We start from the raw sequence: 22,114 nt of genomic DNA, 5'->3' as shown, positions 1-22,114 counted from the left end.
GGAAGCGGAGCTGGGATGTCCCCAAGCGCGCGCGCGTTGCTGGGGCCGCTTCCCAGCTGGGAAGCAGAGCTGGGGTTTCCCCAAGCGCGCGCGCACCGCCCGCCCGCCCATGCCATTGCTCGCGCCGCCGTACCGGGGCAAGAGGGGGAAGACCCAGGGAAGCCGCCCAGGGAAACTCCACCATCTACGCATGCGTGGCCATAGAAAAAAGGCACGCATGCGCAGATGGTGGAGTTTACTTCCGGGTTGAAAACTAGCGATATAGCCCTTTCGCGATGCTCGAGGACGCGAAACTCGAGGGTTCACTGTATACCGAGGGGGGGGACAACTTCATGGCTGATGCGCTGTCTAGGCTGCCACAGTACAACAGTGGTAGATTGGAATTAGTTCAACCCGTGATCCAGGCACCACAGAGGGAGTGTCCGGCAATTACGAGACAGCAGAGTTCAGGGAAGACTGAACTTCCTGATAGTTTGATTGCGGATCTCCAGGAAGCACTAGAAACTTATGACTGGTTTCTAACTCACCAAGGAGAGTGCACCCAGCAGAGTGGACTGGCATGGATAGGATCCCGAGTATATGTTCCGGCTTCGATGGTTACACTGATATTGGAAAGGGGCCATGATTGTAAAGTGGCTGGACATTTTCCATTCTTGAAAACCTTACACCTGTTGAGAAGGCAGTTTTGGTGGCCTTCCATGAAAAAGGACATTGAGCAGCCCTGTGGCGAGCAGCCCTGTGTGAGCAGCAGCAAAGTGGCCCCTGGGTCAGTTAACCTTAATTTACCTGGCTTTCTGAGAGGTATATACCGATTCTACTACTTGTTCAAATTTATTGCCAAATTTCATTTTTCAAATTCATTTTATCATATGGTGCCAATTTACGTTGTAAAACGCCTTTTGCACTTCCAGAAAGATCAGTGCAGTCTGTCTTTCCAAATGCACTTAGTAATATTTAATTATGTTCAATACCATTTTTGTATTTGTCCTGATTTGCCACATTGGTAGAAATCCGTTTTGGACAATATGTATAGTTTTATTTAGAATTTTAAAAAGTCTTTCCGCAATAATTGACATATTTTTTTTTTAGAAAAAGTTTATTAAATTTGAAATATTAAAAAGGGATGGGAAGGGAGGGGACAATGGAGCCAAAAGGGTAAGAAAACATAAGCATTACATGATACTAAAACAAAGTTTATCCCATACAAAAAGTTGTCTATATCGTTAAATAGTTGTGTTATACTCGTGAGTATATTACATAAGAAAAGATATAGAATATATGTAGATAATATATATTAGTAAATATGTGAAATAATCGATATGACTTGGTCTATAAGCTTTTTAATTTCCTTCCAAAAATTTTTGGCATTAGTGCAAGTCCACCATAAGTGGTAATAGGTTCCTGGTTCAGTTTTACATTTCCAGCCGTTGGGGGATAAATTCGAGAACATTCTTGACAATCTAACTGGAAGTAGGTGCCATTGATAGAACATTTTCAGTTGATTTTCTTTATAGGACATTGCTGATGTCATCTTGTAGTTTACAGTCCATGTTTTTTCCCATTCTATTAGGTTAATCATGTAGCTAAAATTCTGGGCCCAGGCAATCATGCATCCTTTGACTTGTTCTTCGAAATTATCCTGTATTAATAAATAATTGTATAATTTGGAAATAATTTTTGAACTTGGGCCAAAGAAAATTAAGTCTATTGTATTATTTTTTTGAAAACCAGATCTTTTTTTGTGTTCATTATATTTGGAATTGATTTGTAAATAAGTTAGCCAGTGCAGATTTATCCCTATGTCTTGTAATTGTTGTCTTGTCAGCAGGTTATCATTTTGATCTAATAATTGTTGGTATGTTAGTATTTTAGAAGGGGAGAAAAGATTGGGGTAAATAAATGATTTGTTCGGAGATATCCATTTTGGAACAGAATAGTAGTGATTTCTTTTTATTAGTTGCCAGGTTGTTATTAAAGTTTCCTTTAAATAAAGGTGTTTGAAGTAGATAGGTATTTTATGGGGGTCCATCATTAAAAAGGAATGCCTATTCAAGATCTTATGCAGAAGACACAAGCTCAGACACAAATTCAACTTGAGACTAATAAAGAAGAAATGAAGAAGTACCTGGAAGAGATGAAACAAGAGATGAGACAAGAGATGAAAGAGATGAAAGATGAGATTTAAAAAGAACTAACAGAAATAAAAGGAAACATGGCAGTAATGGATGGGAATATAAAAGTCATACAACAAAACTTGCAAGAGAACAAAAAAAGAATTAAAGTTACAGAGGAAAAGATCCAAGCTATGGGGCAGAAAGTGGATGAATATGAAGACCATAACTACAACGCTTTTATAGAGGCTTTGATATCGCAATAACAAACCTTGAACTCCAATCCGCATCGCATGGCCTGAGATTTCAAAACACTGAAGAAGAAAGAGATGAAGATTTACCTACAAAAATGGCAGAAGTGATAGGAGGAATTATGCAAGAGGACCCCACAGAATTGAAAAGGGAAATAGATGAAGTTTACCGAGTCCAAACTGGATACACAAGACGTCATAACCTACCAAGAGAAGTACATATTAAGTTTTCAAGAAGAGTAATTAAAGACGAGATCATGAGACTGACAAGACATCAGAAATTTCAACTTAATGGAAAAGGCATCAGAATTCTGAAACAAGTTCCGAAGAGGGTGAGAGAAAGCAGAAGTGAATACTACTTTCTTACAAGTATTTTAATCAAGAAAAATATCATGTTTAGATGGCTGGTACCAGAGGGCCTTACTCTAACTTGGCAATCAACAAAAGTGATAATTGACAGTGTGGAACTCGCAAGATCTTTCTTAGCACGTACCGGATTGGATAGGATTGATCAGCCTCAGTTAGAGCCAAAGAGCAGCGATGACATGATGGGGGCCACGGGTGGAGGCGGGGAAGAAATACCAGAAGCAAAGAAGAAACAACCAACAGTATCACAATAATTAATTTTAGAAACTAGACTTCGAGAACCAAAGGAAGCAAAAAAATACTACAAATAGAGATGACACATGACTTGGAAATTTTTTCAGTCAATGTAAATGGGTTGAATAATCCAAAGAAAAGAAACCTAATATTTGCCAAACTTAAAAAACAAAAAGCACAGATAAATATTTTACAAGAAGTACTTATTAAAAAAACAAAATGGAGTCTTCTGAACAACTCAAAATTGGGAAAATTATATACTAGTTTGGCAAATCAAAAGAAAAAGGGTATAGCAATGTATATAGATGAATCAATTGAATCTAAAGAAATATACAATGACACTGATGGTAGGATTTTGATGGTACAATTAGATCTTGAAACAAAACCTTTTGTAATTGTCTCAATTTATGCACCAAATGATAACCCAAAGCAATTCTATAAAGATTTACATGAAAAAATAAGGGAATTGGCAATTGAAAATATGGTAATAATAGGAGATTTTAATGCAATTTCAGATGACCAAATGGATTGTACTGGAAAAAGGAAAGGAAAGGTAATTTTACCTGTGACATTTTGGAAAATGAGCACAGAACTAGTATTGAAGGATATATGGAGAGAATACCATTTAAAAGATAGACAATACACTTTTTATTCTAACCCACATAAGACCTGGTCCAGAATTCACATGGCTTGGGAATCACCACACATAATGGAACAAATTAGCAAACTAGAAATAGAAACAAATACCTGGGCAGACCACAATCCTTTAGTGATATATTGGAAAGGTAAAAAGAAAATAAATAACTGGTCAATGAATAAAAATATAATAAAAGATCCAGAGTATAAAAAATTGATTGAGGAAGAACAAGAGATTTTTTTAAAAATAAATAAAAATAGTGACACCACTCCTCAAAACTTATGGGACACAACAAAGATATACATACGTGGGCTAACAATCTCTTATATAGCAAAAAAAAAATAAAGAAAAGAAAATACATTATGAAAAATTAGTAGAAGATCTCAAAAAAGTAGAAACATTAATGCAAAAAGGCGACAATGGTAACAAATCTAAAAATCAGAGAGAATTAATAAAGCATAAATTGAGATTGATGGAACAAGAACCAATAATAGAAAAGATAAAGAGAGTAAAGCAAGAATATTTTGAACATGCAAATAAACCAGGAAGATGGCTGTCATATAAATTAAGAAAAGAGAGGGAAAATAAAATCATAAAAGATTTGTTAGACTCAAAAGGTAAAATGAAACATAGAATAAAAGAAAAGAAGGAAATAGTATTAGAATTTTACAGAAAATTATACGCGAGGGAAGAAATAAATGAGGATTTAATTTTTGAATATTTGAAAAATATCAACTTACCGGTATTAACCGAAGCACAACAACAAAGATTAAATAAACTTATTACAGAAATGGAACTAAAACAATCTATAAAGAACCAAAATAATAATAAAGCGGCAGGTCCAGACACGATACCAGTAGAATTTTATAAATTAGATATAGAAATACTCTTCTTAAATATGTTTGAGATATACAATCAAATAATGGCAGAAGGTACGTTACCTAAAACATGGACAGAAACGTGATGTTTTGAAAACACAAAAAACCCACCGATTTTTCTAACTCGAGGTTAATTATTGCTTCCTCTAAGGTTTTGTTGTTTTACTCAGTTCTTGTTTCAACAAATTGTAAACGGGTATCCATCCTGTCATTAATTTCTTCTATGTTTTTTATTTTTTGGACATTATGTGTTAGTATCCCACGGACGTCTTCCATTTGTTCATCTAATTTTTCCATCCACTCATCAAAATGCCCTACGTGGTCTTCTATTTTTTTAATATCCTCTTTCATTGCTCCCATAGTTCCAGTTAAAATGTCGTAGTTCTGGTCGATCGACTCCTGCATTTTAGTCATCATGTCGAAGAGTGAGTTTAATGTAATAGTCAATGTTGGTTGAGAGGATTGTGTTGCAGGTAATTTTTCCATGGAGGCCATTTCTGTAGTACGTTGCGAGACGGATGTTGATAGTTGAGGGGTAGTCTTCTTCCAGGATTTTGTAATAGTGGATTGGGTCGAAGAGGACATCTTAAGTCAGTTCCAAATGAAATCCAATTTAATCATACACTTTTAAATAATATTAGTTAGTTTGTTGGGCTAGAGTATTTATAAAATTTGATTAGTAGTAGGTATCAATAGATTAGAGGGGAATTGAAAGAAGGTACGACAAATATGGGAGTAATAATATCAAAGAGGATAAGATATTAAGATAGGTCAAAATGTTCAAAATTGGAGAAATCAGCTATAAAATGTAATATCTAAATTGTACTATGTGGATATATAATCATCATGCACTTAATCTATTTAAATAATGATGTGTAAGCAATTCATTCGGTAATAACAATTATACAATGCTAACAATTATACTATACGTAATCAATTCATCCAAAAGTCAAAGGTTAATCAGAAAATCAATTGTTTAACTAAAGAGGTGTAAGCAATTCATTCAGTGAAGACTGTTATACTATATATAATACTATACTATTATATATATTATACCATATATAGTCAATTCCTCAAGAGGTCAGAAATTAATCAGAGGGTTGATTGTTTAAGTATTGAGATAAGTTATAAATATTTATAAATAAGTGCAAATTTATTAAATTTATTAGGTATAAAATTAATTTGTCAGGAAGTGATCAAACTATCTGGTATCTATAGACTTATAAACCACTGTTTATCCAGGAGGAGAAATAAAGTAGGAGAGAAATACAGTTCGGGGAATGGATGTAAAGACAAATACTTGAAACCTAATTCAACTTTTAAAAATTAATACAAATTTAATATAAACATAATATAAATTTGAAGGTTGATGCTGTATGTCCAAAAATAGAGAAGATAATAAAGACAATATATATTTAAGTTCCTCTTTGTATACATAAAGTTGATTTGATTCAAAAGGGTCCAGTAGATGTAGTAAGTTCAAAAGGTAGGGTAATTCTGATAGGTAAATGTGGTAAGTTCAATAAATGGGATAGTCCCAATAAATAAATCCAAATAAATTCAATAGATGAAGTAATCCCAATAGGTAATCTGGTTTAAATTCCAGTATATGTACAATGTCTAAAGCGTATTTAAGAGGAGTTAATTAATCAAACAATTAACTAATCAGACTTGTTGTTGGTCTTGTTAAGAAGAAATCCAAAGGAAGGTTCAATTGGTATAATTAATATTGTCTAAGAGTATCCAAAATTAAAATGATGTAGGTCAACGAGGTAATTCAGTCATCAACAAAAAGGAAGAGAAATCAACAAATCCACAGGTTCCAAAGGTAGAAAGAGTAGTGTAAAGTAAGACAAAAAGTGGGGCCTGAAAGTCAAAGGGTATGCAGGGGAGCTCCAGTTGTTATAAAATCAATGAGGGCTGATTCATTCCATTCAAACTGTTCAGTCTAACGCACGTTAAAATCCAAACGACAGTAGCAAACTTAAACAAATTCCTTTCTCTTACCTTCAACATGTTCTAAAGTCTTCCTCTCTTTGTGGTCAATGTCCAACAATCCTTGTTTCTGATGTAATAAGATGTAAAGCCAGAGTCCAGCGAAAAAAGTATTGTAGATTGTTTTACGTCTATTCCGGCTGTTTATTGCACCGTCATTGCCACCATGTTTCTCAAAGAGAAGATCGTAGCCGCCTTCTAATCCAATGCAATGTAGGAGAACAAGCCAAATTCAGACCACAAAGGGGATACTTTCTATACTTTGCCATTCCAAAATACCACTCACAGTCTCTCAAGATAACAATCCCCCCAAAAGCTCCGTCGCTACCGTGGCTTCCACAAATGAATCAGGAACGCCGTGCTTCCGGATCTGTCCGAAGACTCATCACTCTTTGAGTGATGATCAGGAGGGGTTCCCCACTCCCTGAGGGGCCTGCCGGCCACCCCCAGATGCGCTGAAGTTTCCTCTTCAAAACCGTGGGCTCTATGGGTCTGCGGTTGCCCGAATCAGCAATCGTAGCACTCAAAACGCCTGACAGCAGCGTGATGTCACAACCGGAAGTCCCCCAATAATTGACATAAAATTTTTATAATCAGCATTTAATAACGAAATTGGCCTATGGTCACTAATTTGAGTTGCGTTGGCACCTTCTTCCATTAACATGTTGATATAAGTCTCCCTCCATGTTTCAGGCATTTTTGCCTCCTGTAATGCTTCATTGCATACTTTTAGTTTTGTGTTCTATTGTGTCTCAGAAACATTTATAAAATTCTCCAGGATATCCATCTGGCCCTGGAGATTTATTTTTATTCTGCCTTTTGATTGCATTTTGAAGTTCTATCAATGTAATCTCCCTATTTAACATTGTTCTGTCTTTTTCATTCAGGTCTGGCATGGTTTTTTCTACTAAATAGCGATTTTATTGGGGTCTGTCTTATCTTGGTTGCACAATTTCTTATAGTAGACCAGCACCATTTCTTTTAGTTTTTCTTCATTATGGTGCAGTTCCCCTTCCTCATCCATTAATTGGTGTATCACCTTATTTTCTTTTTCTTTTTTATGGTTGATGGTATCGAAAGCCGCTGAGAGGTCAAGAAGCACCAGGACAGAGGATAAACCCCTGTCCCGGGCCCACCAGAGATCATCCATCAACATGACCAAAGTAGTTTCAGTGCTGTAGCTGGGCCTGAATCCTGACTGTTGAGGGCCTAGATAATCGGCTTTTTGGACTCGAAGTGCCACCACCTTCTCAACAACCTTCCCCATAAAGGGAAGGTTGGAGACTGGCCGATAGTTGTTAAGAATGGCTGGGTCCAGGGAAGGCTTCTTGAGGAGGGGGTGCACAAGTGCCTCCTTGTAGGGATCTGGAAAGGACCCCCTCTCCAAAGAAGGACCCAGCTCCGTGTCACCTCTCTGCTGGCGGAGACCAGCCAGGAGGGACATGGATCCAGCAAGCAGGTGGCAGAACGCACAGCTCCAATGGCCTTGTCCACTTCATCAGGTGTCACCAGATCAAACTCTTCCCAGACAGGTGGACAAGTACGAGCCCCAGTCACCTTGACTGACTCGTTGTCAGTCGACTCTGTTATCCAATTGGAGTCGAGGTGCGCCTGGATCTGAGTGATTTTATCAGCAAAAAATGTGTTAAAATCCTCGGCACTACTCTGTAAGGGCTCCCCAACTCCCCCCTGGTTAAGAAGAGAGCGGGTCACCCTAAACAGAGCAGCCAGGCGGGATTCTGCTGATGCAATCAAGGCGGCAGGATATGCGCATCCTGCCACCTTGATCGCCACTTTGTAAGTCTTAATGAAAGATCTTACAAGTGTTCGATCGGATTCAGACTTACTCTTCCTCCATCGCTTCTCTAGACATGTCTTCTGGCGTTTCAACTCCCAGAGCTCCTCGTTGAACCATGGAGCTCTACGGGGTCTAGTGCTGCAGAGAGGTCACAACGATGCAATCCGGTCAAGAGCCTCCACTGCAGCCTTGTTCCAGGCCTCAGCAAGAGACTCCGCTGAACTTTGGATGAGTGCCTCCAGAATAACCCCAAGCGCCCTCTGAAAGCCCTCTAGGTCCATCAGGCGTCTGGGGTGGAACTGCCTAATCGGTTCCGCCTCCCTGCGGGGAAGGATTGGAGCCAGGAAGTCAAGCCGCAGTAGAAAATGGTCTGACCATGACAAAGGCAACACTTCTAAGCCCCTTAATGTCAGACCATTACTCAATTGCTCAGAGAGGAATATCATATCAGGTGGGTGCCCCCCCTCATGAGTCGGACCCTATACTACTTGAGTCAGGTCCATGGCTGTCATGGTAGCCATGAACTCCTGTGCTAATCCAGAGGTTTTGCCAAGTGATGGCAGGTTAAAATCCCCCAAGACAATAAGTCTGGGGAATCCTACCGCCAGCCCGGCTACCTCCTCGAGCAGCACAGGCAGGGATGTTGACACGCAGTTGGGAGGCAGCTGAGCAACAAGTCCACCTGAACCCCTAAGTCCAACTTCACAAGGAGGGACTCACAACCCGCAATCTCTGGGGCAATGAGTCTACGTAGGCCAAGGCTCTCCCTGGCTATAATAGCCACTCCTCCCCCCATTCCCTGAGGTCGAGGCTGGTGCCATTTCTGAAACCTGGCTGGGCAAATTTCAGAGAGAGGAACTCCTCCCTCTGGGCCCAGCCAGGTTTCAGTCACACATGCCAGGTCAGCCTTCTCATCCAGGATCAAATCCCGGATGGGGAGAGCTTTATTTACCACCGACATGGCATTGAGTAGCAGCAGCCTGAGCCCAGGGCCAGAGTTACACTCATCACCAGTACCCTGGGTTGACCTCACAGAGCCAGAATGAGGGATCGTTATTAAGCAGCGACCGCTCGTTCCCCTGGGATGGCTAGTCCTGTGGCTCCCACCATATCTGCCTCTCCCCAGCAACACTGGAATATTCCGACCCTCTGCCACCCCAGACATCAGTGCCTCCTCCCCTCCCGCCTCTCTCTCTTGTCAGGTGGACCATGTAAATCATTCATACCATACCCATATCTCTGGCAGGCCCGGGACAGGGGCTTGTCCTCTGTCCTGCTGCTTCTTGACCTCTCAGCGGTTTTCGATACCATCGACCATGGTATCCTTCTGCGCCGGCTGGAGGGGTTGGGAGTGGGAGGCACTGCTCTTCAGTGGTTCTCCTCCTACATCTCCGGTCGGTCGCAGTCGATGTTAGTGGGGGGTCAGAGGTCGACCTCTAGGTCTCTCCCTCGTGGGGTGCCTCATGGGTCAGTTCTTTCTCCCGTGCTATTTAATATCAACATGAAACTGCTGGGTGAGATCATCCAAGGGCATGGGGTGAGGTATCATCAATATGCCGATGATACCCAGTTATACATCTCCACCCCATGTCCAGTCAACGAAGCAGTGGATGTGATGTGCCGGTGCCTGGAGGCTGTTGGGGCCTGGATGGGTGTCAACAAACTCAAACTCAACCCAGACAAGACGGAGTGGCTGTGGGTCTTACCTCACAAAGACAATTCCATCTGTCCGTCCATTACCCTGGGAGGAGAATAATTGACCCCCTCAGAGGGGGTTCGCAACTTGGGCGTCCTCCTCAATCCACAGCTCACATTAGAGAAACATCTTTCAGCTGTCGCCCAGGTTCGCCTGGTGCACCAGTTGCAACCTTATTTGGACCAGGAGTCACTGCTCACAGTCACTCATGCCCTCATCACCTCGAGGCTCGACTACTGTAACGCTCTCTACATGGGGCTACCTTTGAAAAGTGTTCGGAAACTTCAGATCGTGCAAAATGCAGCTGCGAGAGCAATCATGGGCTTTCCCAAATATGCCCATGTTACACCAACACTCCGCAGTCTGCATTGGTTGCTGATCAGTTTCCCGTCACAATTCAAAGTGTTGGTTATGACCTATAAAGCCCTTCATGGCACCGGACCAGATTATCTCAGGGACCGCCTTCTGCTGCACGAATCCCAGCGACCAGTTAGGTCCCACAGTTGGTCTTCTCTGGATCCCATCAACTAAACAATGTCGCTTGGCAGGACCCAGGGGAAGAGCCTTCTGTGTGGCGGCCCCGGCCCTCTGGAACCAACTCCCCCCAGAGATTTAAATTGCTCCCACCCTCCTTGCCTTTCGTAAGCTGCTTAAAACCCACCTCTGCCACCAGGCATGGGGGAATTGAGATACTCTTTCCCCCTAGGCCTTTACAATTTTATGCATGGTATGTCTGTATGTATGTTTGGTTTTTATAATAATGGGTTTTTAACTGTTTTTAGTATTGTATTATTGTTATATGCTGTTTCATTGTTGCTGTTAGCTGCCCCGAGTCTCTGGAGAGGGGCGGCATACAAATCCAATAAATCAATCAATAAATAAATCAATAAATAAATCAATAAAATAAAATAATAAAATAATAAAATAATAAAATAATAAATAAAATAAATGAAATAAATGAAATAAATGAAATAAATGAAATAAATGAAATAAATGAAATAAATGAAATAAATGAAATAAATGAAATAAATGAAATAAATGAAATAAATAAAATAAATAAAATAAATAAATGACAACAAAAAACATTAAAAGCATTAAAAAAACACGGTAACAATATAGGGAAAGTCAGTCAATCAGCAGTTTTTAAAAGCATTCAGCAGTCTTAATAGTCAACAGTAGATGGCACCAGGCCCTAAGCTGGCTGTGTTCTAAAAGGTCTAAAAATAAATATTCGAGTCTCTAAGTGGGTTAGTCTTTTTGATGCCAGCTGCTGCCACTAGCCAGTATCCCCCGATCTTATCTGTGTGCCTCTTCCATCTCTACAATGTCTTGTGCTTCCGTCAGTCACCCCACTCGCCCTCCAGTACTTCCAGTCTCTGTCTTTTGTATTGGGTGACATCTCTGACTCTCGTTACTTGGGAGTCTCTATAGCTCCGTACTTTCTCCTCGGCAATCTCTGAATAATATCCAGCCTCTCCTCGACAGCTCTCCTCGACAGTCTCTGGGTAGCCTCCAGCCCTGCCGTATTTTCCTCGATCTTCTCTTCTTCCTCAGCTCTCTCGGCGATAACACAGTCCTTCCGATGCTGCGCGCCCCCACCATTTGGTGCTCCAGCATCCCAGGGCTGCCTGGCTCAATTAATCAGGTCTGTTTGGTTGGTAGGCTAATTCTCGATCTCAGTCTGTCACCATTTTTTCGAGCCCCAGCTGATCGAGGCTCCCAGCTCTTTCATGGTAAAAAAGCACAAAGACACTACAGAAAGAAAGGACAATGAGGTATTCCAAGACGGGGGACTCTCACCTCACTGGACCATACACAATCAGCTCATTCTCGATCTATCCCTGCAGCGGTCACCGTAGCGGTCGCCATCTTCCAAGCCCCAGCTGATCGGGGCTCCCGATTCCTCCACGGCTAAAAAGCAGTAAAAACACTGCAGAAGACAGGGTGCTGGGGTCTCTCGAGACGGGGGAATCTCACCTTGCTGGACCATGTGCTGACTTTTCAAAATTGACCAAATTTACCCCATACAGTATTTTGATGTCAATTGCCATAGTCCAGCGAAGCAGCAGTCTCCTTCCTCCTTCCTGCTGCCCTACCAGAACCGGATTTACCTTTTACATAAAGGTATATGGTACATTCAGAGAAATCAATGCAGCTTTTAGAGTGGTTTTCTTTCCCAAATCATGGGGATTTTAGTTACAGTCTTAATTGGTGCAGTTCTCGGTCTGGTTTATTGTGTGGTCATCTGAAACATATGATCAGGAGTTATTTTGAAGGAAATCCTGTTTGTTTTATTTCCTTTTTAACGGCCTGTTTTAAGGAACCTGAAGCTGCTTAGTAATGAAGTTAGGCAAGTGGCAAGACAGTTGTGTTCATCGGGGAGGGGGGTCTTGTTAAATAAATAGATGCCTTAAGTTGAGCAAGTACAGCTTAGGAAGGACAAAGCAAAATGGGCTGCTAAATTGGCCATGCCCAGTCAGTCACATGACCACCTAGCCATGCCTACCCAACCAATCATTAGGCAGAGAACCAATTGTTAAATTATTTAAATCCCAACGCTGCAGACTCTGATAATGCAATTTAGGATGCATTGGCTTTTTTGGCTGCCACCGCGTACTGCTGGCTCATATTTAACTAGTTGTCCACCAAGATCTCTGTCTATTAAGCCTGGTTTCACCCAGTCCATAGATGTACTTTTGGTTTTTCTTGACTAAGTGTAACATTTTATTTTTCTCCAGAGAGATCCCTGAACTCCCCATCCCTCCCCCCAGTGCACACTATTTTCCTCCTGATTCCTCCCTCCTATCCTTTCTCTGATCCCCCCAATTTCTTTCCCCAGTGCAACATGTGGAAATGCCCCATTCCACACATGTATGGCAGAGACCCCAAAACAGCTGGTTGGCAGGAGGCGCTCGTGCATGTCCAGTGGGGCTCGGTTGGAGCAATGGCTAGCATGCCTGTAGAGAGGGCTCTGCATGCCATTTGTGGCATGTGTGCCATACGTTCACCATCATGGTTCTAGGGTGTTAGCTATTCCTGCCATCTTAGTATAATCTGCAAATTTGGTAAGCTCCCCTTCAATTCCCTCATCTAAGATGGAATCTTCTGGTACCCCACTGCTTACTTCCCTCCATGTAGACGTAGACCTATTTAGGACTACTTGTTCAGTACAGTTTGTCAGCCAGTTACGAATCCATCTGTTAGATTCGTGTGGGAATGAAGAGGCAAGACATAGAAACAGTTCAACACCTTTATGGTCTATTAGCTGGAATTAATACAGACTGCCAGCAGGCTGCAGGGAAGTCGGTTTTAAGGGTTTCCCTGGAGCCTGTTAGCCATTTACAGCAGTTTATTTCTTGTACTTCTAGATTAACCAATCAGTGGTGGCTATGCAAATCAGTATTCCGTGTGTCAGTATGTAACACTATCTGGTGGTGATTCCACTTTTTTCTAGCTTACCAAGAAGAAGCTGGTGATACCTTGCTGAAGTCTAAGTATATTATGTCCACAGTACAGTATTTCGCTGGTCTACTAATTTAGTCATTATATTGAAGAATGAAATAAGATTGGTTTGGCATGATCTGTTTTTAACAAACCCGTGCTGACTGTTAGTTATTACTTTACTTGTTTCTAGATATTGGCACATCAGGTTTTTTTAATTACTTTTCCATACTGGAAAAGATAATAAAACAACTTCCTGAGTATTGATGTTAGGCTGATTGGTCTGTAGTTTCCTGGGTCTGTCCCCCCCTTTTTTTTGAAGATGGAAACCACATCAGCTCTTTTCCAGTCCTCTAGTAGTTCCAGGATTTTTGAAAAATGTGATACAGTGGTTCTAAGATGACATCTGCTAGTTCCATTAGAATTCTGAGATGTAATCCATCAGGTTCTGGTGATTTGTATTCAACAAGATCAGACAGGTGTTCTCTTATTATTTTTTGCTTATTTTAATTTTTATTTCCAATCTGTTTTTTACAGTTTTTCTGCCAACAAACACAGAACAAGATAAAGGGAAGGTGATGGATTCTTCAATTTCTATATTATCATACTGCATTATCTCTCTAGGGATGGGAATCCTCACCAGCCTTGTTCTGAAAGCACAGTAAATCTCAGTCAGGGAGTGCAATTGTGTTCACTGTTCTCCCAAAGGTGCACCACTATGCACGGGCGCACCCAAAAATTAACCATTTTCAAATGCCGTGCATTTAATATGTTTCTATTCATCCGCCAGTTATTCTGTTTATTATTAATTCTCATAAAAACTACTACTGGATTGTGATCGGCCCATGTATTGACATCTATCTCGACCTCTTTTATTTGTTCTGCAATAATTTTTGGTGCCCATACCATGTCTATTCTTGTCCAGATTTTGTGGGGGTTGGAGTAGAAGGTATACTGTCTCTTGTGGGGGTATCTTTCCCTCCAAATATCATTTAATAATAGTTCCGCTTTCATTTTTTGAAAAGTACTAGGTAATAAATTCTTCTTTTTTTACTTTTGTTGTTGCCTCCCCCCCCCTGAATGATCTAGTTGTCTATTTGCAATAGCATTGAAATCACCAATTATTAATACATTTTCAATATCTAATTCTGTTATTATTTGATGTAATTTTTTATAAAAAATTACAGACAGAGAACGCAAAATCCCACAAATAAACCACTGGCTAAAGAGATGGTGTCGCCAAAACAACTTTGGGTTCCTTGACCACGGTCTACAATACCTTCAAGAAGGGCTCCTAGCAACAGATGGACTACACCTTACCAGAGCTGGAAAGAACCTCCTTGGAAACCGACTAGCCCAACTTATCAGGAGGGCTTTAAACTAGATCTAAGAGGGGCGGGTGACCAAAGTAAGAGACTGAACAACGAACCAAATAAGAAAGGGGTGCAAATTAAGCCCACTAACATTTCAGAGGATAAAAAATGCCCACCCAGAATCAGACACAAACACCTAAAATGCCTGTACACTAATGCACAAAGCCTGGGGAACAAATAAGACGAACTAGAAGTACTAATGCACGAGGGCCAATATGATCTAATTGGTATTACAGAAACATGGTGGGACGAATCACATGACTGGAACACACAGATAAAGGGCTACAATCTCTTCAAGAAAAACAGGTCAAACAAGAAAGGAGGTGGAGTTGCACTATACATAAAAGACCACTACACCGCCACTGAGCTATATCAATCCAAAGAAGATAACCCCCTTGAAACCATATGGGTTAACATAAAAGAAAAAAAGGACAACATTATAATTGGAGATTACTACAGGCCCCCAAACCAAACAGATACAATGGACAACCTCTTTACAACCCAACTATCAGCAATATGCAACAAGCACAGCACAATAATAATGGGGGACTTTAACTACCTGACATTAACTGGAAAACAAACTCAGCACCAAGTGGAAAGTCTGACAGATTTCTCACCAGCCTCGCTGATAACTTTCTAACTCAAAAAGTGGAAACAGCAACCAGAGGGACTGCAATACTAGACCTAATTTTAACAAACAGGGAAAAAATGATTGGGAATAGAAGGAGAAGGGACGCTAGGTGAGAGTGACCATACCATCCTAAAATTCAACATTGTGCAATCACTAACTACAACACCCAACTCGACTACAGTCCCAGACTGCAGAAAAGTGGACTTTAACAAGCTCAGAGTGAACCTGAAGAATAAATCCTGGAAGGAACTTCTTAAGAGTAAATCCACACAGGATGCCTGGGAAGCCCTAAAAAACACTATCATTGAGGCCCAAAACAATTCAATCCCCACGAAAAAGAAAAGCAGAAAAACTAAAATGAAACCAGCATGGCTAAACAAGGACCTCGCAGACAACGTAAAAGAAAAAAAAGCCAAATACAACAAATGAAAAGAAGGACTCATAACCAAGATGGAATATCAGCAAATAGCCAGAACCTGCAAGCAAAACATAAGAACAGCAAAAGCTCAACACGAACAGCACCTCGCAACGAAAATTATTGACAACAAAAAAAGCTTCTTCCACTACATAAACAACAAGAAAAAAATCAATGAAACAGTCACCATACTAAAAAACAAAGATGGTAACGAAATCACTGACAACAGAGACAAAGCACAGCTGCTCAATACCTACTTTACATCAGTCTTCACACATAAAGGAACTACCAACCAACCAATCTACAACCTAACTGCAAATAACAGCCCCGGAACCGAACTCAACACAGACAAAGCTACCATTAGGGACTACTTGAGGGAGCTTAATGAGTACAAATCACCGGGACCTGATGGACTCCACTTCAGAGTCCTAAAAGAACTGGCAGACACCATAGCAGAACCTCTTCTCTTCATCTACCAAAAATCTTGGGCCACTGGAGACCTACCAGAAGACTGGAAACGAGCGGACGTAGTTCCCATCCACAAAAAGGGGAAAAAGATGGATCCAAGCAACTACAGACCTATTAGCCTGACTTCAATACCTGGAAAAATACTGGAGAAAATAATTTAAAAAACAGCTTTGCCACTAACTGGAAACAAACAAGATAATATCCAACAGCCAACATGGGTTTGTCAGAAACAAATCATGCCAAACCAATCTCATATCCTTTTTCAACACCATAACCAAATCAGTAGACCAGCGCAACACGGTGGACCTCATATACTTAGACTTCAGCAAAGTTTTCAACAAAGTCGACCACCATCTCCTAATCAACAAATTAGAAAAAAGCGGAGTAGACTACAACACATGCAGATGGATCAATAGCTGGCTGACCAACTGCACCCAACGAGTTGTCCTCAGCGGTTCCAAATCCACATGGAAGAACGTAGGCAGTGGGGTACCACAGGGTTCAGTCCTGGGCCCTGTGCTCTTCAACATTTTCATCAACGACTTGGACGAGGGAATAGAAGGGCAACTGATCAAATTTGCAGATGACACCAAGCTAGCAGGGGTAGCCAATACCCTAGAAGACAGGCTCAAATTACAGAAAGACCTAGACAGACTAACACAGTGGGCCCACACCAACAAAATGATGTTTAACATCAACAAGAGCAAAGTCCTTCACCTAGACAGAAAAACCCCTGGACACACATACAACCTGGGAGAAACCCCTCTTAGCAGTAGCGACTGCGAAAGAGACCTCAGAGTCTTGGTGGACAATCAACTAAACATGAGCCAACAATGTGCAGCAGCAGCTTAAAAAGCCAACACAATCCTAAGATGCATCAACAGGGGAATACACTCCAAGACCAGGGAAGCCTTAATACCACTCTACTACACCCTGGTCCAACCACACCTGGAGTACTGTATTCAGTTCTGGTCACCACACTTCAAAAGAGACATTGAAACTCTGGAGAAGGTGCAAAAAAGAGCAACCAAGATGATTAAGGGATTGGAAACCAAGACTTACGAAAAGAGACTGAGGGAACTGGGCATGGATAGCCTAGAGAAAAGGAGGGCCAGAGCGGACATGATAGCAGTCTACAAGTATACGAGGGGATGTCACAGAGAGGAGGGGATCACTTTATTCTTCAGGGCACCAGAGGGCCGAACAAGGAACAACGGCTCGAAGCTGACCAAGGAGAGATTCAACCTGGAGATAAGGTGGAACTTCCTGACGGTCAGAGCGATCAACCAATGGAACAACCTACCAGCGAACGTTGTGAACTCCAACACTCTGGGCATTTTTAAGAAAAGATTGAACTGCCACTTGACTGGTGTACTATAGGGTTCCTGCTTGGGCAGGGGGTTGAACTCGATGGCCTTCATGGTCCCTTTCAACTCTAACAATAAATAAATAAATAAATAGATAGATAGATAGATAGATAGATAGATAAATAAATAATGAATAATGAATAAATGAATAATGAATAAATAAATAATGAATAAATAAATAATGAATAAATAAATAAACAAACAAACAAACAAACAAACATCTTTTGGGATCTTCTTACAAGCAACTGTAGGGATTCACTTAACGACTGTGGCAAAAAAGGTGGTAAAGTGAGGCACGGTGGGTGGATGGATGGATATGTGTCATCAAGTCAGTGCCAATGACAACTTGATTCATGCCAAACAAAAAGGGACTATCGAAAATAGTTCCAAAACATACAGGGGAACATGTTGATTTTGTCATGCCAGTACATTCTAAATTAACTATGTCCATTGATCTTCTTTTGTCTTCTTTTAAAATGTTATATACTTTAATATACAGTGGTACCACTACCTACAAACGCCTCTACTTACGAACATTTGTAGATAAGAATCGGGTGTTCAATATTTTTTTGCCTCTTCTCAAGAACCATTTTCCACTTACAAACCCGAGCCTCCAAAACTGTAATCGGAAAAGGCAGGGAGAAGCCCCCGTGGAGCCTCTCTAGGAATCTCCTGGGAGGAAACAGGGGCAGAAAAGGCAGGGAGATGCCTCCGTGGGGTGTCTCTAGGAATCTCCTGGGAGGAAACAGGGCCAGAAAAGGTGGGGAGAAGCCTCTGTGAGGCCTCTCTAAGAATCTCCTGGGAGGAAACAGGGCCTCTACCCTCTCTGTGGTTTCCTCAATCGCACACATTATTTGCTTTTACATTAATTCCTATGGGAAAAATTGCTTCTTCTTACAAACTTTTCTACTTAAGAACCTGGTCACGGAACAAATAAAATTTGTAAGTAGGGGTACCACTGTATAGGGTATATTCTTTTGCCTAGCATAAAATGATAATACTTTAGTTGACTACTTCTGAGTGCCTTGTTTTTAATCTCATCTTTGGTCAAGTTCTTAATTTGTCCTGTGGCTCCCCCATATTGACTTTCATTGATAAATATATGCTATTAATTTTCTTAATGTTTCTGCCTCCCTGCAGTCTTCTAATGAAGCAAAAGAAATTTCTCTACCATTTCAAGAACATGAGATGGGCTAAAGGCCGTCATGAAACTTACCTTTGCTATGTAGTAAAACAGCGGAATAGTGCTACATCCTGCTCTCTTGATTTTGGATATCTGCGTAATAAGGTAAAGGGACACACATTTAGCTCCCATTGGGACTTTTCTACTAGAGGCCTACAAAAAGTGAAAGCAAGTGAAAAAGCTGCCTTGGATGCCATGTGGTCAGGGAGTTATGGGTTCTTGCATATTTCATTACAGTGGATCATTTTGCATATTCAATACTAGTTTTCCAGTGAACCAGTGAAAGGGCTGTGCAAAGAGAAAAGCAAAGCTTCACTAAGCATAACTGAGTGAGTTCTTGAAATGCTAAAGCAGCTGTTCAATACAGCTATTGTATGTGTGTATATATCTGTGTGCATGCACAGACCACATTTCTGGGGCCACCAGCAAAGCATAATGACATAGGGTGAGGGGAGCTTTGAAAATTCTTTGGTGGGTGCAATTAACATGCCTTGAGGAGTGTTAGCATGCTTCATGAAGTATTTATTTTGAATGCTTTGGATCGCATTGGTATTTATACCTACAATTATTTTATTATTCCATGATTTTCCCAATCCATTTCACTTCCAGATTAGATAAATTACAATATAATATTGATAATGTTGTTGTGATTTTTGCATAAAATCTCCTAAACCCTTTCAGTTAGTTTTGGAATATTGGAGAGAATGATTATTTCCTGTTCCAACATTGCCAAGTCTTTGGCAAAAAGTAAAACTGGTTCTAAAAACATTCTAATTCCTCTCCAATGTTTCCAGGTGACACTTTGATTTGTGTAATAAGTTTCTATTAACCAATTAAAATGCTTTCCTAAATCCACTTTGGGAAGACAGAGAACAGATTTTATTACAGTCTTCTCAGATTTCTTTACAGTCTTCCCACGTTCCCTCGTTTTTCAAAAGTCTGAGATAGATTTTAACATTTTATTTCAATAGCAAAAACAACCTTAAAAGGAGGAAGGCAAAATTTTGAAATTCTGTTACATAGAACTTTGTGGCAAATACCTAAAATTATAGAAGCAAATAATGGTGAAAGAAAGAGAATTTGATTTAATTTAATGTATTTAATTTATAGGCTGCCCAACTCCTTCCGGACTCTGGGCAGCATGCAACATACAAAAACATATAACAACAGTTTAAAATCCCATAGAATTTATTTTTGAAAAACATAGGAGATAGGAGGAGAACTACTGCAGTATGGTGCCTCCCATTCCCACCCCTCCTAGTCATCAATGGTATCAAAAGCCACTGAGAGGTCAAGGAGTACCAAGATAGTGAAGTGACCTCCATCCTGGGCTCACCAGAGATCATACATTCATTTCAATTTAGTAGAATAGTTCCTTCTAAAAACCTAGCATCTTGCGGTGGATGTTTTTACATCTTTTCAGGTTCTGTCTATCCTATCTCTAATTACTTAGAGTACAATGCATATTACATTGATTTTGGCTTCTATCACCTTAGTTTAGTCCAACATTATATTTTCTATTACCTAGTTTTCTCCTCTTTTTTATCAGTCCAATTTGTTGGCGCCTCTGCTAAGTTCTGAAAAACAGTTGTTTTGTACCGTAAACATCAAATTTGCATTCTTGCAAGTTATTTGTGCTAACCTAAAGAATTAGCAAGTTTAACTTTTGTTAAAAATTTCCATCCTTGTTTCTTAAATGCCATAACACATACAGAGTGCTCGATAGACCCACTAAGCAATGTGGTATAACTGCAGAACAATAGAGCTCTTTTTAAGAGTTTGGCAAAGAGTTTTTTCTTTTTTTCCACTCCAATGACATATGCAAATTAACATACCATCAATCCTGAATTGCATTCCAATTCCACGCCTGTGCTTCTCACTGGGTAGGATTTATTAACAGCCATGTCTGGATTTGACTGGAATCATTCCAACTCTGAGTCCCTTAGATTACATCCGGGTCAAAATCCCATCTCACATCCCCACACCCACAAGTGCAGTCATGAGGGCCAATCCTATGCACGATTCCTGATTCCTTCCTGTGTTTGTTACTATGGCATCTGGAGAAAGGAATGTGTGGTCTACTTTGGACTTCACATAATGACTTTGGGCCTGACAAGCGGCCTCCCTTTCCGCAAAACCCGTCTCCTGGAACGATGAATAAGTATAGAGGTTAGTACCGTTCCAAACCATCCTACCTTCCCCCTCCGGGACCCTTTGGCTTGTTCAGATAATTCTCATAGAACTGTTTGACTAACCTATCAGCACCGACATCCTGACACTTTACCCAGGTAGCCTCCGACAAAGGGCACCCCTTCCAATGAATTAGGTACTGCAAATTTCCCCTGAAAATGCAGAAGTCCAAATTTTTTTTCACTTCATAGTACGGTTCCCCCTGAATCACTACAGGGGAAGGGGGCAGCTGTGCATGTGGCCTTATATTGGACCCGATCACCGGCTTAAGCAGGCTGCAGTGAAATACAGGGTGGATCCTCCCTAGGATTCTAGGCAGCGCAAGCTGCACCCTGACCGGGTTGATTACTTTCACTATTGGGAAAGGGCCCAGGAATTTTGGGCCTAGCTTTTTGATAGGCAGCCTTAACCGAATGTATTTTGTAGACAGGAAAACTTTATCTCCCACTCGAAAAGGGGGTAGGGGAGATCAGTGCTTATCTACTTGTTTCTTGTAGGCTTGCGCTGCCTCCGTCAGTGCCTTCTTGGTATTCTCCCATCCTCTCTTCAGCTTCTCCATCCACTCCACCAACGTGATAGATGAGGGAGGTTCTGTAGGTAGATCCGGCATGGGAACAAAATCTTGACCACTGATAACCTGGAAAGGGGTTAGTCCCGTGCTGCTGTGTATAGAATTATTGTACGCTATTTCTGCAAAAGGCAGCAATTCAGCCCAATTGTTCTGCTGGTAACTCACATAACATCTAAGGTGCTGTTCCACTAGGGCGTTAGCTCTTTCTACTGCTCCATTTGTAGAAGGGTGAAACGCAGAACTGAGTCCTTGGGTGGAACCAATGGTGCGGATGAATTCTCTCCAGAATCTGATTGTGAATTGGACCCCCCGATCTGATATGATTCTGTGGGGGACTCCATGCAATCTGTAAGTGTGTTTTAAGAATAATTTAGCCAAGTGTCTGGCTATGGGTAGCCCCAAACATGCGATGAAATGGGCTTATTTGGAGAACAAATCAATGACAGTCCAAATAACAGTGTTTCCCTTGCTCTTGGGGTGCTCCACTATGAAATCCATTGCTATTTCTT

The 22,114-nt window shown here is 40.8% G+C and overlaps 1 protein-coding gene and 1 long non-coding RNA gene across 7 annotated transcripts in view; one reads left to right on the top strand and one right to left on the bottom strand.

The window, feature by feature from the left end:
• LOC139161969 (uncharacterized) overlaps nucleotides 1-22,114 on the bottom strand; it is a 71,245-nt gene that overhangs the window by 13,474 nt on the left and 35,657 nt on the right. For 4 of the 6 annotated variants that reach the window (XR_011558210.1, XR_011558207.1, XR_011558206.1 and 1 more), the window contains one exon: nucleotides 18,878-18,937. This is a non-coding gene — a long non-coding RNA (uncharacterized lncRNA). Of the gene's footprint in view, nucleotides 1-17,597; nucleotides 17,730-18,877; nucleotides 18,938-20,368; nucleotides 20,422-22,114 lie in introns of all 6 variants that reach the window. The other 2 variants (XR_011558209.1, XR_011558205.1) reach the window with 2 other exon arrangements.
• The window catches only part of AICDA (activation induced cytidine deaminase), a 61,052-nt gene that overhangs the window by 10,013 nt on the left and 28,925 nt on the right, over nucleotides 1-22,114 (top strand). The window contains exon 2 of the mRNA XM_070741843.1: nucleotides 18,802-18,949. Coding sequence (XP_070597944.1) covers nucleotides 18,802-18,949 — 148 coding nt within the window. The remainder of the gene's footprint in view (nucleotides 1-18,801; nucleotides 18,950-22,114) is intronic.

Source organism: Erythrolamprus reginae, chromosome 2, assembly GCF_031021105.1.
Source record: "Erythrolamprus reginae isolate rEryReg1 chromosome 2, rEryReg1.hap1, whole genome shotgun sequence".
Taxonomy (NCBI): domain Eukaryota; kingdom Metazoa; phylum Chordata; class Lepidosauria; order Squamata; family Dipsadidae; genus Erythrolamprus; species Erythrolamprus reginae.
The sequence above is the reverse complement of the archived record's forward strand: the minus strand, read 5'-3'. Positions and strand labels throughout refer to the sequence as shown.